This window comes from Dipodomys ordii, unplaced genomic scaffold (assembly GCF_000151885.1).
Source record: "Dipodomys ordii isolate 6190 unplaced genomic scaffold, Dord_2.0 Scaffold38, whole genome shotgun sequence".
NCBI classification, from domain to species: domain Eukaryota; kingdom Metazoa; phylum Chordata; class Mammalia; order Rodentia; family Heteromyidae; genus Dipodomys; species Dipodomys ordii.
Window position 1 is genome coordinate 10,757,437 of NW_012267254.1, and position 19,350 is coordinate 10,776,786.

The window sequence follows — 19,350 nt, forward strand, 5'->3', positions numbered from 1 at the left end:
ACACACACACACACACACACACACACACACACACACACACACACACACACACCACCCCAGGATGTCACACGTATTCTATACCCCAAGATGACAGGAACCCACTGTTGAAAGTTTTTTCAGAATGGAAGAAATTTGATAATTTTTTTTTTTTTTTGGTTAGTCGTAGGGCTTGAAGTCTGGGCTTAGGTGCTGTCCCTGAGCTCTTTGGCTCAAGGATAGCATTCTACCACTTGAGCCACAGCACTATTTCTGATTTCCTGGTGGTTAATTGGAGATAAGAGTCTCAATGATTTTCATGCCAGGGCTGGCTTTGAACCACAATCCTTAGATCTCAGCCTCCTGAGTAGCTAGGATTACAGATGTGAGCCACTGGCACCCATGAGTTAAATGTTTTAATCAATATATGGAGGGTGAACTTAACAGGCTAGTTAGGAAAGTAATCATATACCCCTTAATAGGAGAGTGGTAACCAATCTAAGAGATGCAGGCTGTTAAACAGTTCTTAAAAGAATTTCTTAACTACAAGGGGAAATCACATTTGTAAGTATAAAGTCATGGTTGTTATTGAAACCAGTAATCCATAAGGTAATCCTATCTTAACACTATACATCTGATGACAAATGCTACATAAATTTTGTGAAATTTAAAAATATAGTCCTAAGATATTTTAAACACTTCTCATATTAACAGATACAGGACTGGGCCTGGTAGCATACACTGAGTCATGGTAACATATATTTATAATCCCCACACTGGGAAGACAGGAAGATTGAGTATTTTTCTTGCTGGTTCGGGAGCTTGAATTCTGGGCCTGACGCACTACCCACCCCTGAGCCTCTTTGTGCTCAAGGCTAGCCCCTGAAACAACAGCACCACTTCCAGCTTTTTGTGAGTAGTTTACTGGAGATATGGACTTTCATGCCCGGGTTGGCTTTGAACGACAATTCTCAAATCTCAGCCTCCTGAGTAGCTAGGATTATAAGTGTGAGCCACTGGCATCTAGCTTAAGAGATTTGGTTTTTTGTTTTTTGGGTTTTTTGAGAGAAGACCCTATGGAAAAAAATAGAGGACTATGTTTTTTCCCTCCACAATTTCCACAATTGCAGAAGTTATACTATGCCTGTTTGCAGACCTACACCTTATGAGACATACAGATCCTAGATTTTGAGGGTTATTTGTAAGTGCTTTTGAGTTTACCTAAAGGCAAATATGCTTCCATATGAATACAGCCACCACCCAACATACCACATAATATAATCATTGCAATGTCATAAGTTTTGAGCTAGTTTATTACTTGGTACAATAAATTCTGAGAAATGCTAATTTCTTTTAAAGGTTCCTGAAAACAGGAGAAGTCCTCAGATGCATACAAAACCAATCTTGGAATGTTAGGATCCCAAGAACATGAAGCATCATAACTCATTCTTATCTATAATCTAATATACAGCACTTCGAATTTCTATTAAGTTCTAGATTATTTCTTCATAGAAATTCAGAAGTTTCAACTTGTATAAATCTCTTGCCCTGCTTCAAATGAGATAATCTGATCTCCCAAGTAAAAACTAGTTCTTTCATGCTTAATCCATTTCCCTGTGCATATGGTATAAAACAGTGATAAAAAAAATAGGTACTTTAGAGTGAGATTACCACGCTCGCCTACCAAATGTGTGACTTTGGGAAAGTTAATTCTGTTTTGATAGCTCTCTCATCTGAAAAATGAAAACATACCTGAAGAGTTGATCAGCTTGAGTTTATGTTTACAAAACATTTAAAGCTAGCCAAGCGCTGGTGGCTCACCCCTGTAATTCTAGCTACTCAGGAGGATGAGATGTGAGGTTCCCAGTTCAAAGCCAGCCCAGACAGAAATTTCAGTGAGGCTCTTATCTCCAACTAACCACCAGAAAACCAGTAGTAGTGCTGTGGTGCAAGTGGTAAAGTGCTAGTCTTGAGCTGAAGAGCTCAGAGACAGCACCCAGGCCCAGAATTCAAGCCCCATGACCAACCAAAAAAATAATAATAATAAATAAATAAAACAAAAAAACCACATTTAAAGCACCAATGACTGGCACATGGTGTAAGCTATTGTTAAAACAATAAATACTAAATAAAAAAATAAGGATCTTAATGGCAATTCAGTTGGTAACCACCAGAATATAAACAAACTATATCCTTACGGAGTGCAAGTTGCATGCCTTCAACCACTTTCCGTTTTCCTGTAGATGGTTTTGATTTTTTACTCCTTACAGTTGACCCCCGACTGCTGATTCCACTAATAACTGACATAGTGTCATCATCACCACCAGCTAGCAAAGAATTTCGGTAAGACATCAGTGGAAGCCACACATCTTCTCTTCGGAGTGACATCTGAAAGGTCATGAACTTTTCCAAGTAAACATACCTTAAAGAGAAATATAAACGGTTACCTTTGACATATAAAACTGCCAATTCTACTACTCCCTTAGTTATAGGAATATAATTTGATCTCTAGTCAGCAGGACACTGATTAGCAATTTTATCTCTATCAATATTCTTACATTGAATGAAAAAAATCAAGGACTTCAGATTAACACTTCTGAATTATCTACTACATCCCACCCACATACAGAAAATATAGGAAGATGAATCATATATACTCCCTATCTGTAAAAAAATTCTTCTTGATGGAAATAATAAATTTGCCTTTGGATCAAATTATCACAAGGCTTATATGTAATTTTACAATGAAAACTCAGTATTCATCTGACTTCTATTCACTAGGCATTCTTTTCTCAGTTCTTTTATTATTCCTACCATTACATGGGGGAAACATTCTCTCCATTGTACAGATGAGAAAAGAAATGATACGAAATTTTAAGACTATGTACACACAATAGTAACAATAAGTAGTATATCCATGATTTACATATGATCTGACACTAAAGCCAAATTATGTTTAGTAAAGACAATTATTTATCAACTAATTGTAAAGTTCAATTCAAATATTTATTGCCATTGCAGTGAATAATTCCAATCAATTTACATTTACTAACAGAGTTACATATATACTGCTTTGTGGTAATTGTTCAGTATATTTTAATTTATAATACATAAATAGTAAATAGTAAAGACTCTCCAATGTTGCTATGAATAGGCTAGCAATCTGGGAATTATTAGCAGTCATATAAAACATAAAGTTTGAGCTAAACTATGCTCACTGGTAGAGATTCAGAGCCCTATACCCACCATATAACCTAATATATTCTAATAATATTCTAATATTACAAAAAAAACTCTCACTGAAGCCATTCTTATTTCTGTTCCTCTCTGCTTCAGAGGGTCTACTAACCTGAATTTGCTATTTATCATCTCCATGCAGAGTGTTTATATTTCACATATAGCTATAGGTGTCCATAAGCACAAAAACAAGACTTTGTACAGGATAATATAAAATTCTCATTAGGATGCTATATGGCATTCCATAAGCTATCCATCTATTGAGTCATTTTCTTATAGATGAATAGATCTGCACTACCATACTTGGCCAATTCAATTTTTAATTGGAATAAATTCACATGTAATAAAATGTACAGAAATTAAGAGTATAATTAGATCATTTTGAAAATGTATGGCATTTATATAACCCACATACTATACAAGATGTAAAACATTGCCAGGACCCAAGAAAGTATTCTATTGTCTCTTCTCATTCAGTAAAACCAGTCCTAAAAGTACCACAACTGTGGTTTCTATGACCACAGATTAGTTTTTGTTTTCTTTAGAATTTCATAGAAAATAAATAGTCTTTAAATGCAAAATATTGGTGGATTTATACAAATGATTATACCATGAGATTTATATTCTTCCTCCCTTTTGCAACACAAAACTAAGGGGAGGAAATTTAAACCTATCTTTTGGATTTATCTCTCATTAAGACATGATTTTAGAAGACTAACACAGAGAAGTTCCCTGTTAAATGGTCTATCAAAAACAGGAAAATTAAACTGAAATGATTTTTTTTTGGTCAGCCGTGGGGCTTGAACTCTAGGCCTAGGTGCTGTCCCTGAGGTCTTCAGCTCAAGGCGAGCATTCTACCACTTGAGCCACAGCGCCACTTCTGGTTTTCTGGTGGTTCATTGAAGATAGGAGTCTCAAAGGCTTTCCTACCCAGGCTGGCTGTGAACCGCAATCCTCAGATCTGAGTAGCTAGGAGTACAGGTATGAGCCACTGGCACCCAGTGTGAAATGATTTTTTTTAAAAAAAGATTTCTACTTTGCACTGGAGCTAGAGCTCAAGACACAAACTGGGAGGATGCTCTTGATGGATCCTCACTCAATATTAAGGTCTTTTAAATGCTCCCTCCTCGGCTGAGCTATGGCAATAATACATATCAGAATATATAAGGCACTCTAGTTAACATCTCAAAAGCCACAATGTTACTGGGGGGGGATTTACATTATCAAAGTTGAGTATTATATAATATAAATGTGGCTCAAGTGGTAGAGTACCAGCTTTGAGAGAAAACACACATAGTTGCTTAAATACAAAGTTTTTATTCTGTATATAATGTAATCCTACAAATGGATATGTAGAAAAAAAACAAAGTGTAATAGAAGCTCTTAATTCCGAAATCAATTTAAATATGACATTTCTAGCAAATACATACACTGTTCTTTTGTCTTGGCGGAGAAGTTTAGAAGAAAATTCACTGAGAATATCAAGAAATGCCAAATTTAAAGGCGGATGACTCTCCCCTTGTGGATTAGGCTCCTTAAAAGCAAATTCTATGCCATCTCTGCAAAGAAACAAAACATTATGTAAATATTTAAATAACTTCATTATATAAGAACTTAGAAAGCAAATTTCACTCAGCCATTTATTTCTACTACTAAAATATTTCTTCTGTCAAGCTTTTAACTTGAGGAATCAGAGAATAAGGAGGGTTTATGTGTGAGAGTAAAGGGCAACATTTTAGGTAACTGAATATTTTTTTTTTGGTCAGTCGTGGGGCTTGAACTCTGGGCTTGGACGCTGTCCCTGTGCTCTTCAGCTCAAGGCGAGCGCTCTACTGCTTGAGCCACAGAGCCACTTCTGGTTTTCTAGTGGTTTATTGGAGGTAAGAGTCTCACAGGCTTTCCTACCCAGGCTGGCTGTGAACCATGATCCTCGATCTCAGCCTCCTGAGTAGCTAGGACTACAGGTGTGAGCCACCAGTGCCCGGCTTGTGAATATTTTTAAAACAAACAAAACATATATAAAACCAGTTTCCCTTCAGTTAAATGTGATTTGATATGTCTAGATTTCTTTTTTTCTTTTTCTTTTTCCAGGGCTGAGGACAGAACCCAGGGCCTTGCGCATGCCGGGAGGGCGCCCTTCCGCTGGGCTAAACCCCGAGCCCCGATATGTCTAGATTTCTGTATTTTTGTTTCATTTTGTTTTCTGACAAAGTCTTCCTATGAAGCCCAACCTGGCCAAATCCTCTACCCTTCTGCCTCAGCCTCTCAGGTGTAGAGATTATAGGTGCATTTACCACACCCAGTAGGCATTCTTTACTCAATATTTTTTCTCCCATAAAATAAGCCATATTCCATTACATCATTTTGCAACACATTACCAATACAGGATCTTGAATATTATATAGAACTAACATATCTAAGACTAACTTAGAAACAGTACCTGTGGCTCACATCTGTAATCCTAGCAACTCAGGTTAAGATCTGAGGATCAAAATTCAAAGCCAGCAATTCAAAGCCAGCCAGGGCAAGAAAGTCTGTTGAAGCTCTTATCTCCTCTAATCTACAAAAAAAAACCCAGAAGTGGATCTGTGGTTCAAGTGGTAGAGCCCTAGCCTTGAGCATAAAAAGCTCAGAGACAGAGCCTAGGTCCTGATTTCAAGCCCATGGTACCCTTCTGCCTCACACATAAAATGACTCCCTGTAATGACTTATTTCAAAATTTTAAAATTAAACTCTAGTCAGGGGCCAATTTAATTACATTTATGTGGAAATTTAAATACCTCAGTTAATCAAGACAACAAGGCAGCATTATGCTCCTTCAAAAATGTAGCTGGGCCAGGCACCAATGGCTCATGCCTATAACCACAGGTATCAGGAGAATGAAACCTGAGAACACCAAATAAACAGCAAAAAGCTAGAAGTGGAGGCATGGACCAAGTATTAGAGTGCCAGCCTTAAAAGGAAAAGTTCAGAAAAAAAGTATGAGGTAAAAACAATGCAAATCTAACTGGGAAAGAAAGAAGGCTATAACATGAAGACAATCATATATTACTTCTCGAAATAATCACTAGATTGTGGTCCTTAAATATTACCAAAAATTGCCATCAATATAGAAAAAGACCTGAAAAAGTGAATTTGATACTTTATAACAAGATGAAAAAAGAAAGCAAATTAAAGTGGCAGATATGGGTAAAAGAAACAAGAAAAGGAAATTTTCTGTGGGAAAACAATGTAAATAAACTTTTTCAAACTAAGAAAGCTACAGGAATGAAAAAGAGAGTAACAAAGTAGATAAATTTCAATGAAGAGCCCAAGCCTCTTAGTGCTTCCAAAAAACAAGATTCTTTAACCCATAGTTAATGAAGAGATTTAATATACAGTTGTTTATATTAAAGCTCGAAAGCATATCTATACTGTAAAAAGCTTAATTGAACTATAAATTATATATGTAATATAAAAGCAAATATTGCCAACTTCGATAAGGAGTAAAATAGAAGGTTGTGATTCAATGAATACACAAATGCAAGTCATTATAAAATAAAAAACAGGGCCATTCTCACCTACTTTCAGTCTATCAGAAATGTATATGTTTTCTAACAAACTTTCCTATTACTTTCACAAAAACTTTTTAACTAGAAGAACAAAAAGAAAAAAAACTAGACATAAAAGAATCAAACCTTAAACGTAACAGTAGATTATGACAAAAAACTGAGTACAGATTTAGTAATGACTGTTAAATATATGCAGTCTCATCTTCCATGATTTGTAAAGATTTTGTATTGTTTTAACTGAAATAGTTTCTTATAAAGGGGCTTAGTCCTTATTAACATATCACTATAACTGGTTCATAAACTTAAAAGAAATCACAGTACAGATTTATAGACAAATACAGCTATTATAAATGAAAAGGCTAGACATACACACAAAATACTTTTATGGCTAAATATTACAAGTGTTAAATAAAATGTCTGGAGATTACTTGTGTAACATGGCAATAGCTTCTCTTGTTTTCAGTTGATCAAGCCCAAAAGTTAAAGCAAAACGTCGAGCAAGTTCTTTTATGCCACTAAAAGTTGAAGATGATCTATCAAAATTATAGCCATTTTCTTGTATCATTTCATTAAAAAGCTGTTGGGAAAGAAAGAAAGAATGTTAAAGTTTTTCTGGTGACTATGGATTAGCATTTTTTTCAATTAAGATAATTTCTATTTAAAATATTCAAAAAAGCACAGTGTTTATGATTTTAAAAAGTGGAATTTTTAAAACAACATGGTCCAAATGACCAAAATTTCTAGCACTTAATGTATTTAAAAGAGGTCATTAGCAATGTTAGAAACTCTAGGTGAATTCTGTCAGAATGCTGTTCTGCTGGCATTAGGTATAAACAGAGCATACAACATAAAGGGAAAGGAAACCCACTGAACATATTAACTGTATTTGTTTGTTATTTGTAGCACTAATAGTATGAAAGTCATGACATCAAAAATGTTAGGGTGGTATTTACACTCAAGTGTTGCATCCTCACATTAAAAGCATTCACCATAAAGTAGTCCAAGTAGAATTCTGAGGTCCCTTGAAGAAGCAATTCTAATTACAGAAGACATAATATCCAATACATATAATGGTAACATTAATGTAGAATCCACATAATATGTACAAATAACTCATATGAAGAATTTACACTATGTAAAAAATGTTTCAAAGCCAGACAAAATGGCTCATGCCTATGATCTTAGCTATGAGAGGCAGAGATCAAGAGAACTGAGGTTCAAGATTAGCCTGGGCAAAAGGTTCATGGAACCCCAACTAAATCAACAAGTTAGGCACAGCTTTACACTCTTGTAATCCCACAGATAAAAGTCTTAAGTAAGAGGATAGCAGTCTGTGGCCAGACCAGTGAAAGATGCATGACCATGAATAATAACTAAAGAAAAAGGGCTAAGGATATGGCTGAGGATATGAGTTAAAACCCCAATAACATCCAAAAAAAATTTAGTGCTAATATATGAGGACAAAACATTTTTTTTTACAAAAGCAATCTCATCTGGATGCTAGTGGCTCACAAATGTAACCCAGCTACTTAGGAGGCTGAGATCTGAAAATCACCATTCAAAGCCAGCCCAGGCAGGAAAGTCCATGTGACTCTCATCTCCAATTAACTGCAGAAAACCAGCAGTGGAGCTGTGGCTCAAAGTCCTAGAGTGTTAGCCTTGAGCACAAAAAAATACCTTCAGGGACAGTGCCCAGGCCCTGAGCTCAAGCCCCACAATCAAATAAAAACAAAAACAAAAACAACCAAAAACATCCCACAGTGTCAAATAGAAAGAGTCCATCCATAAAACAGAATATTACAAAGTTATTAAAATGTCTAAGAATTCAAGGTAAATATCCAATAAAAATAAAATCTATGTTGAAGAGTTATCTGTACTCTTGTGCTCATTGCAGGTATATTCACAATAGCTAAAATATACAATCAATCTGTCCATTATTGAACAAGTGAAAAAAAAAGTGGCAGGCTGCTACTGGTGGCTTATGCCTGTAATCCTAGCTACTCAGGAGGCTGAGATCTGAGGATCATGGTTCAAAGTCAGCACAGGTAGAAAAGTCCATAAAACTCTTATCCCCACTTAACAACCAAGAAGCCAGAAGTGGACGAGTGGCTCAAGTGGTAAAAGCACTAGCCTTGAGCAAACAAACAAAGGCTAAGGGACAGCACCCAAGACAGGCAAACACAAAGTGGTACATGCATATATGCTTATGAGTGAGCATATACACAAGAATATTTAGCACTCAAAAGGAATATGTCACTTGCAGAAAAATGGATGAACCAAGAGAACATATTAAGTGAAGTCTGTCAGGAATAGAAAGCCAAAAACCACATTAATCTCACAGTTATGAGACTCAAAAAAGTTGAAGTCATAGAAGCAAAGAGTATGATGATGGTTCCCTCCAGATAGGGTAAAGAAGGGGGAATGGGAGGACTGTTGGTAAAACCATACAAATTTTCAGGTAGGATGGGTAAGTTCTGAAGACCTACTGTACAGTACACTGAGCATAGTTAAGAATAAGGGATTGAAACTCAGTAGTAGATCACTCAGCTAGCATGCACTAGACCCTAGGTTTTAACTCAAAAGAAAATGCATGCATGCACACATACACATACACATACTGTATATCTGAAAATAGTTCATGTTTGTATCTTAAATGCTTTTGCCACAAAAAGAATTTTTTAAGGTAATGCATGTTAATTAGGTATATTTAATATATGTGTACATATACATACAAAAATACCATGTAGTTTGCCACAAATACATAGGTGTAGGTGTGTGTGTGTGTGTGTGTGTGTGTGTGTGTGTGTGTGTGTGTGTGTGTGTGTGTATCTGTGTGTAAAATCTGTCAATTCAACCTTGGTAAATAACTATCTCCTGGTTTTGTTTTCAGTCTCCACAGAATATTATATTTTGAATACTTTCCACAGCAAACTGCTACTATTTTACAGAAAAAGTTACTTAAATGCAATCGCTAAAATCTTTTTAATTTTTAATGAATCTTGAAATTTGCAAATGAAATTAAGAACTTTCATGCTTACATTTCTAAGAAGCAAGAAAGTTCATCAAGGCCAATTATGGCAGTTTATACTTTTAATCCCAGATACTCAGCAAGTGGACATTAGATACTGTTCAAGGTCAGCCCAGGCAAAAAAAGCTCAAACAAGCCAGGTGTGGTGGGGTACACTATGATACTCAGTATGGGAAAGCATAGCAAAAAGGAATATAGTCTAAGTCCAGTCCCAGGAGGAAATATGAGGCCCTTTCAAAAGGAAAAAAGGCTCAAGTATGACTCAAATGGTAGATCACCTGCTTGAAAAGCAGATATTGCCCAAAACACAAACTTCATCAACTTGGATTGAAGTGTGTTTTGTATGCAAATTTTATCTCTAAAGGCAAAAGTATTCTGTACCTTTAACCTGGTAAGATTGTCTTCCCACTAGCAAAACAAAATTGATTTGTATTCTGGTTATGAAACTCATATACCGTTCTCTAAAAAAAGTTTAGAAATATATAGAATGTATAAAGAAAAAAGTAAAAGTCACTTGAAATCTAGCAAAGCATGTTAACAACTGCTAACATTTCAGTGATTACTTTTCCAGTCACAGAAGGGTAGGCAAAATTTCATAAGGCTATTTTTGTAATCTCTTATCCTTTGTTTCTCATACCTATGGTGGTTTTACACATTAAATATATATCTACGTTAATTTTAAATACTACATGCACCATAAGGCAATTCAGAAATTTGCTACATATTGAATATTCTATTATGGGCTTTTGAATTATTGCTAATATCTTCCTATTTTAAAAAAGCTTTGGTGTACAATTTTGTACACAAACTTTTAGAGCTTCAACTTGTTCCATCTTGGATACGCTTAAAAAGAGAAAATCTGCCTCAAATAGCATGCACATTACAAATTTTTGCATGTATTACTGTCTACCATACTTATTCCCTATGAACTTTAGACAGTTATACATTTTGTCAACCTTTCTAGTCAAAAAAAATAAAAGCCTCAAACTTCTTTTAAGGTAGTTGAGTTGATTATATATTTTACATCTATAAATTATCCATCCACTGCATCTTTTGTCTAGCTTTAACTGCTACTTATTAACTATTAAGTGTTAACTATGTTAACTAAAGCTGGTACTCACCTGCTGCAAACTGAGAATAAGGGTCTTAGCACACTGAATTTTGTCAATCTGCCTCGTTTTACTCATTGTTTCTTTGATTATATCTCCATAATCATTGTAATACTAGAAAAGAAATATGCATGAATTAAGCTTTATCTCTTAAAATTATTGACAATAAGAATAATTTTAGACTAGTCTTGTAAACATGTGACAAAGTATGTATTTGGCCAAAATTATACTTTTAAATCACAAAAACTTAAGGCCATTTTAAGTACATAATCTCTAAATTCAATAAATTAAAAAACACCTAATAAAGGAGGTGTGAAATAAGATAATAATTAGCTTATACACAGTTTCAGAAGAAAATATAAAAGATATAAAGTTCTTTTTATGAATTAGACAATAAATACTTTATAGCTTATTTGTTGCTAAAGATAATGTGGAAAATGGTCAAGTTATAACCTTATTAATTTGTAAATAGCAACCAAAAGACTACAAATAACATGCAAAAGAAAACTTATGTGTAAAATTCATATTATTTATTATACAAATATTTTCCTAAATTCATATAAAACTATCAGATCCAGAATGCCTAATGTGAGGTTTTAAAATTTGTTACATGATTTCATGACTTATTTTTTAAAATTACCAAGTTAAATGATATAAGTTCCAAAATAAGTTAATAGGGTTCTTTGGTGCAGCAAAATAATACAAATATAGGATTAACTTGTTTTGACATATTTTATTTCCTGAAAGCAAATGCTACATTCCTAGTTGGGTTTTCTGTTTTTTGAGAAAGAACTTTTAAAGAAATCTTACCAACTTTGGTCACAATGTTAGCTAATTTAATGTCCTTTCTATTACTACTTCAAAATTCCACAGTATCTCACAAACATTTATGAAATTATGAATAACCTATTGTGAATCACATAAGACTCAGAGAACTGAATGGAACCTTAACTATCCAAGTGGAACTGAAGAAAACAGGGAACAAAAGTTGTTGAGTGACTCAAGTTTATAAGCTGCATTGTAACAAAGTCTAAATGACCAGCTAGGTTTCTTAAAGTAACATCTGTTGTGCAACTCAGCCTGTTACCTTAGTCATAAATCCAAGTTCTGATGATTACAGGTAACCAAAGAAGTTTGTTTCGTGTGTGTGTGTGTGTGTGTGTGTGTGTGCACGCGTGTGTGTGTCAAAAAGCCAAAGAAGTTTGTTTCGTGTGTGTGTGTGTGTGTGTGTGTGTGCACGCGTGTGTGTGTCAAAAAGCCCAAACAGGTAACCAAAGAAGTTTGTTTCGTGTGTGTGTGTGTGTCAAAAAAGCCCAAACATCAAAATATCCACTGATTAGAGAAGTGGAGCTATGAGAAACATTTTAAAACAAATTTTATACTATAATGTTAATTTAGTATTTCCAAATCCCAGGGGTAACCAAGCACAGAATCCAACGTTTCTATTTCAGTTAAGCATTTAAGCACTATCCAGTTATAGGCTTCAATTTTACCTTCATATACTGCTTGAAGATATCTGCAGCTGTATTCATCTCCACCACAGTATATACAATTAGTTTACAAAATGCTGCGAGTAAATTTCTCCTCTTGTGCAAAGCTTCAATTTTACTGGCTTCATCCTCTTGCTGACCATCTGGAAAAAAAAGTTATAACCCTTAAGCTATCTTGCATTTTACTTCAAACATTTTTTAAAATTCACGTTTGCCTTTTAATTAGAGAATGTGAAAGGGAAAAAGACACTAACATTAAAACATTCTATTTATTTTAATAGACTACGTTTTCCAGACATTAAATAATAATCAAAACTGCTTCCTGGGTGACCACGGAAAAGGAATACATAGTAGAACAGAAATATAAGGAGTGAGTCAGAGGAAATAAGTCAGGTTTAGCTAAGTCAGGTTAAGTTTACCTGATATATTCTATTGCTTCCTCTACAGATGATTTGTCAGTGACATTTGTTGGTTAAGGATCCTTCTCATGAACTCATCTGAGGTATTTCCTTACTATTTCCAAGGATGATCTCACCTAACCTCACCTCCAAATCTTACACATATTTTATAGGTATTAAATGTTACGTTAGAATAGCTTATTTACAGTCTTAAGATAATTCCTTATTCCTGCTCTTATTCATGATGTAAGATGTAGACCATACAATTTCCTTTTCTTTTTTTGTCAATCCTGGGGCTTGAACTCAGGGCGTGGGCTCTGTCACTGAGCCTTTCTATGCTCAAGGCTAGCACTCTACCAACTAAGCCACAGCACCACTTCCCGCTTTTCATGTTTGTGGTACTGAGGAATTGAACCCAGGGCTTCATGCATGCTAGACAAGCACTCTACCATTAAGGCACATTCCCTGCCCCAACCACACAATTTTCAAGAGGATAGACATTTCTGATATGGAAATGTTTGTAATTATTTGATAATGTAAATGAAATTGTGCATTTTATGAAAAAGGTATAAAAGAATATCCTGTGGACAGATAATCACAAATTAAATTACTTACAAAAATACTGGCTCAATGGGATAAAACAGAATAGAGATGTAGTGGCACTTGTAAATAATCTCAGCACTCAGGACATAAAATGACGAAGATGGTACTCCTTCAAGAAGAGCCTAAGCTACATAAAACCCCATCTCAAAAAAAAGGGAAAAAATAGAGGGGGAGAAGAAAGGAGAAAGGAGAAAAAAACCCAGAAGAAGGGGGAGACAAAAACTCCAATATAATACCATTTATGTAAATGTTAGCAAAAAAGATAATTAAACCCAAATAAAATTTTTAAATATTGGACTGGGAAGGTAGCTCAGTGGTAGAGCTCTTGCCTTGCATGCCTGAGGCCCTGGGTTCGATTCCTCGGCACCACATAAGCAAAAAGAAAAAAGCCGAAGTGGCACTGTGGCTCAAGTGGTAGAGCGCTAGCCTTGAGCTGAGGGATAGTGCCCAGGCCCAGAGTTCAGGCCCCACGACCGGACCCAAAAAAAAAAAAATTTAAATATTATAATGCAAAAATGTGATAAACACCAAATTTAGGACGGCAATTACACTTAGGTAAAAGGAACAATAATGGGGGCTGGGAATGTGGCTTAGTGGTAGAGTGCTTGCCTAGAATGCACAAAGCCCTGGGTTCAATTCCCCAGTACCACATGAACAGGAAAAGCCAGAGGTGGAGCTGTGTCTCAGGTGGTAGAGTTCTAGCCTTGAGCAAAAGAAGCTCAGAGACAGTGTCCAGGCCCTGAGTTCAAGCCCCAGTACTGGCCAAAAATTTAAAAATAAACTAAAATTTAAAAAAAAAAAATAAAAAAAAAGGAACAATAATGGGTTTGTTTCTTTAAAAAATATCTGAAACTGGTGCAGCTAATTACAACAATTACTGACAAGAGGGCATGTACAAAAGTTATAATTTAGATATTCCCACCAGACTAGGATATATTTCATTTAAAAAGTGTAAGCAAGCCAGAGACACTGGCTTACACCTTAATCCTAGCTACTCAGTAGTGATCAAAAAGATAGCAGTTTGAGAGCAATCCAAGCAAAGGGTTATCAAGATCAAATTTCAAACCAATAAACTGTGTAGAGTGGCAAATGCCTATCATCCCAGGCATGATATGAGAAGGCATAAATAGGAGGATAAATTGTTACCTTCTTTCAAAGATGCAGACCAATTAGAAATTCTTCTACATGGCCTACATGTCTAATTATCAAATTGCATTGACAACTAGTTTTTAAATACCTTTTCCACTTGAGCTTAAATGTTGAGAAAAGAGATTGTGTCTCGATTTATCTGATCTATAGGATCTGGTATTCTGCCTGTTCACCATTAAGCATGTCAAAATTATTAGTAAAAATTAAGGTATTATTAAACCACAAGCTGAGAAAGTAAAGCAAAAAACAAAACACATAAGCTTTTATTACAGATTTTGACAATTGTTTTGGCTACTCAGGATTGTTCACTTCTGTTCTGGGTATCTTTTCACCAAATGATGAGAACAAAGTTCCTTATTGCTAAGATAGGCTACAAGCCATGTATAGAATTACGTTTATTTAGAAACTATATAGTGACATGTCATAGAATTCATATGCTGATGTTTTATTTTACTTGATGTATAATTTCAGATGAAAAACAAACCTATAACAACCCACTAAGAACTGCTTGTTTTCCCAAAATCTTATATTCAAGTAAGAAATCTGTGGATGGAATTAAGATGTGAAGAGAATGGGTAGTATGTTTTGACTATTGTTCTGTGAACATTTTGTATTATACTAGATTTTATAGGGCAGTTAACACATTTTTTTCTAACATTCAGAAATCAAACTGTTTAATATCCTCAAAATATAAAAATGTTTACACAAATATGCAACAAAAAACTAAAATATTTTATCCTATAGGGATTACCTCAGGGATGAGGGATTTGAATCAAGAACTGTGACAAGTCCAAGTGCTATTATAATCCAGTTTTACTTAATCTTCACAATAGCTACAAATTAGCAATACAGGACCAAAGTCAGTGAGAAACAGAGGTATCACTCAAACTCTATAGTCAGCTGGGTGCCAGTGGCTCACACCAGTAATCCTAGCTACTCAGGAATCTGAGATCTGAGGATGATGGTTCAAAGCCAGCCCAGGCAGAAAAGTCCATGAGACTTTTATCTGTAATGAACTACTCTGAAAAATCTGGAAATGATGTTGTGTGGTTCAATTGTAGAGTGCTAGCCTTGAGCAGAGAATCTCAGGGACAGGGCACAGGCACTAAGTTCAAGCCCCAGGACTGGAAAAACAAAAAAACCAAACCATCTATGTTCAACATCACACTGTACTTCCAATGTTACCAGAAAAGAAGACTAATGTATTAGAATGCATACTTGTTTTCATATTCTGAAAAGAAAATATATTGTAGCACAACACTGCACATTTTTACTTAATAGGATTTACAATGGACACAGAAACTTAAGAACATAATAAAATTACCTGCACTATTACTATCGTCATCTTGTTCAATGAAGACATGATCCAAAATAAAACTGAGCAACTCAGACTGCAATGAAGAATCAGGTGTGTAAACTAATGGCTCTAACATATCACGCCCTCCTGACATGATCTGATGGCTGAAGATCATCAACATATCACACAGAATAGTGAAGGCCTGTTTAAAAAAAGTAAATAATGTTGTAAGTTTTCTTATAAAACACCATCATGTTTTAAAAATACACATTAACACAGAAATAAAACCCAACTTCCTACATTAAAAAAAACTCGTACTATTTTCTAGAATTTTACTACCTACAAAGTAATTTCACAAATATTCTTTTTTAATTTTCAGCAATGTGAGGTTCCTTATACAGTATTTTAACACTGGTAGAGAATGTGTAATCAGGTCTTAATCATAGATTTTCTGACTCTAGTGCCTTATTCTGCACTGACTAAAAACGCCTCATAGTATTCATTTTCCAATAGCAAGTAATTTACAAATTTAGTATCTTTGTTCTATGGAACAAAATAATATATCATGAATATTTGAATACAAATAAAATGTCTGGTACTTTTAAGGTACTCTCATTCGCATGTGGCCTACGAGAAAACTAAGTAAGTATCACACAGCAGGTATTTCTTGTATTATTTAAATATTTTACGGTAGCTTCCATTTTATTAAGGTTGCTTACAAAAGCAATTACTAACCTGTTCTTTAACAGTAGTATTCACGTTGGTCAAGTAATGCTGACATATCTGACAAAACACTCTCATCTGTTTTTTTAAACGCAGTAAGTCCTCCTTGAAAAAATTTAACATTAACAATTTAAAATATTATATACACAACTGAATCAGCAATTAAGACATTTAAAATGACAGAATATACTGCCACATAGACAATTATATTAATTCTACTTGTATATTTGATTTAAATGTCTCCTTAATAATTAGGAGGAGGAAGAAAGCAAAAACATTTAATTTTTTTTTTTTTTACAAACCTCACCAAAACACAGCCTTATAAGTATCAGGTATTAAATAATTATATCCAAAGTGATCTGGTCCTTTAAAATATGGAAACATATAACTATAGATTGCTATCTTTACCAAAAAGCTACCAGATCAGAATGATTAAAGAGTAAACATATACACTACATGTTTACTTTACTATTTAAAAAATAACATCTTTCTTATTTTAAAAAAAGTTCTAATTTTTAAAAATTAGAGAAGTAAAAAAATCAAGTTTTATAGTAGTAACAGAACCTTTAAAATAGCTTTTAAATGTACATTAAAACACTGAATTTTATTTTCTAAATACCTACTCATTTGTTAAATATAAAATTATCTGTAAAGCTCAATCACATAAACCTACTTAAGCTACAAATTTTGGCCCAACTTTTGATACTACACACCAAATGAATGTTAGGATGATTATTATATACTAGAAGTTAAATAAAAGTAGGCCTGCCAGACACTGGTGGCTCACAACAGTAATCCTAACTATTCAGGAGGGTGTGATGTGACGATTGTGGTTCAAAGCCAGGTCAGGTAGGAAAGTCAACCAGACTAATCTCCAATTAGCCACTAAAAAACTGGAAGTATATGGGGCTGGGAAGGTGGCTCAATGGTAGAACGTTTGCCTTGCATGCATGAGGCCCTGGGTTCGATTCCCCAGCACCACATAATCAAAAAGAAAAAAAGCCAGAAGTGGCGCTGTGGCTCAAGTGGTAGAGCACTAGCCTTGAGCTGAAGAGCTGAGGGACAGCACCCTGGCCCAGAGTTCAGGCCCCACGACCGAACACCCCCCCCCAAAAAAAAGCTGGAAGTATAGTTGTGGTTCAAATAGTAGAGAGTGCTAGCTAGCCTTGAACACAAAAGCTCAGGGACAAAACCCAATTCCTGAGTTCAAGCCCTAGGAAGAGCACTGAATGAATGAATGAATGAATGAATGAACGAACGAAGTCCTAACATGGAGATCACACTTTGTGAAAGCTCAATCAAGCTACCAGATTTTTAAAAAAGTTCTACTAACCCCTTCCTCTTCTCAGAATATTACTTTTTTCTCATCTTTTTTTTTTTTTTTTTTTTTTTTTGCGGGGTAGGAGGGGATGGCTGTAGGGCTTGAACTCAGGTCCTGGGTATTATCTCTGAGCTCATTTGCTCAAGGCTAGCACTCTACCAATTTGAGCCGCAGTTTTACTTGCAGTTTTCTGGCAGCTAACTGAAAATAAGAATCTCATGGACTTTACTGCCATTTCTGGAGTTGAACCGCGATCCTCAGGTCTCAGCCTCCTGAGTACCTAGGATTACAGGCATGAGCCACTAACACTCAGCCCTTTTCCCATCTTAATTAACTTCTGACATAAGTAATTATGCATACTAACATGATCACTGTCCCTGCTATAAACCAGCTAATTAAGCTTCTAGGTATGTTAGACACAACTGTAATTCAAACACTAAGGAAGCAGCCAGCGTGGCTAAAAGGTGAGAATCCTGTCACCAAAAACCATTTTTCTTTAATATAAAGATGGCACACTACTATAATCCTAGTACTTAGCAAGGTAAGGTAAAAGGACAGTAAGTTCCCAGCCAAACTTAGCTACACAGATGTTTCATGTCAGATAACCTGAGCTACATAACAAGAGAAAACCAACTTTACAAATTTTTGCCCAAGTGTCTGACAAAAAGTACACTTTTTTGTGGGGTTTGGACACAGGGCCTCATTGTATGCTAAGCACTTTACTATTTGAGCCACACTACCAGCCCAAAAGTACAGTATTTTAACGATACTAGACTATTTTTCTCAAGAGGAAAAATCTAACTGGGGATATGAAACAAAGAAATTCTAAGCTTTATCATTATTCAATAAATTTATGTGATACAAGTATATTATATATTCCCTCTTGAAAATAGCTATGAACAATATTTTATGTCCAATAAATAAAATACAAAAAATGAGCCCAAATAATATGTAAAGCAATACCGTTACTGTGAGTACAATGTTTAAAAAGCTTCCAATTTTCAAACAGGAAAATAAGTCCTGGTTTAGATCAATTACTAAGTATATTAAAGATTATCATTATGGATAAAGTTTTAAAAGTTCTATCTCCTAGTCAAATTACAAGAGACATAAAGTAGTAATCAGGAAAACATAATCAGGAAGCCAGGTGTTGGCTATTCAGTAGACTTAGAACTTAGAAACCAGCCAGCCCAGGCAAGAAAATCCATGAGACTCATCTCCAATTAAATATCAAAAAGCCAGAAGTAAAGCTGTAGCTCAAGTGGTAGAGTGCTAGCCTTGAACCAAAAGCTCAGGGACAATGCCTAGGCCTCAGCTCAAGTCCCAGGACCAGAACAAAACAAATCAGGGCCTTTGATAATTTAAGAAAAATTTGCATAGTCCAACAGATTTATCTACTTGTTGGAAAAAATTTTTATCATGATTTACAAAATTCTATTTCTAAGTGACCAATTCTGAGACTTTTATC

The 19,350-nt window shown here is 35.0% G+C and overlaps 1 protein-coding gene across 1 annotated transcript in view; it reads right to left on the reverse strand.

The window, feature by feature from the left end:
* The window catches only part of Stag2 (stromal antigen 2), a 127,625-nt gene that overhangs the window by 12,738 nt on the left and 95,537 nt on the right, over positions 1-19,350 (reverse strand). Inside the window, exons 23-29 of the mRNA XM_013018073.1 lie at positions 16,574-16,666; positions 15,866-16,040; positions 12,395-12,534; positions 10,914-11,015; positions 7,193-7,341; positions 4,644-4,772; positions 2,175-2,398 (exon numbers count right to left, since the gene is read on the reverse strand). Coding sequence (XP_012873527.1) covers positions 2,175-2,398; positions 4,644-4,772; positions 7,193-7,341; positions 10,914-11,015; positions 12,395-12,534; positions 15,866-16,040; positions 16,574-16,666 — 1,012 coding nt within the window. The remainder of the gene's footprint in view (positions 1-2,174; positions 2,399-4,643; positions 4,773-7,192; positions 7,342-10,913; positions 11,016-12,394; positions 12,535-15,865; positions 16,041-16,573; positions 16,667-19,350) is intronic.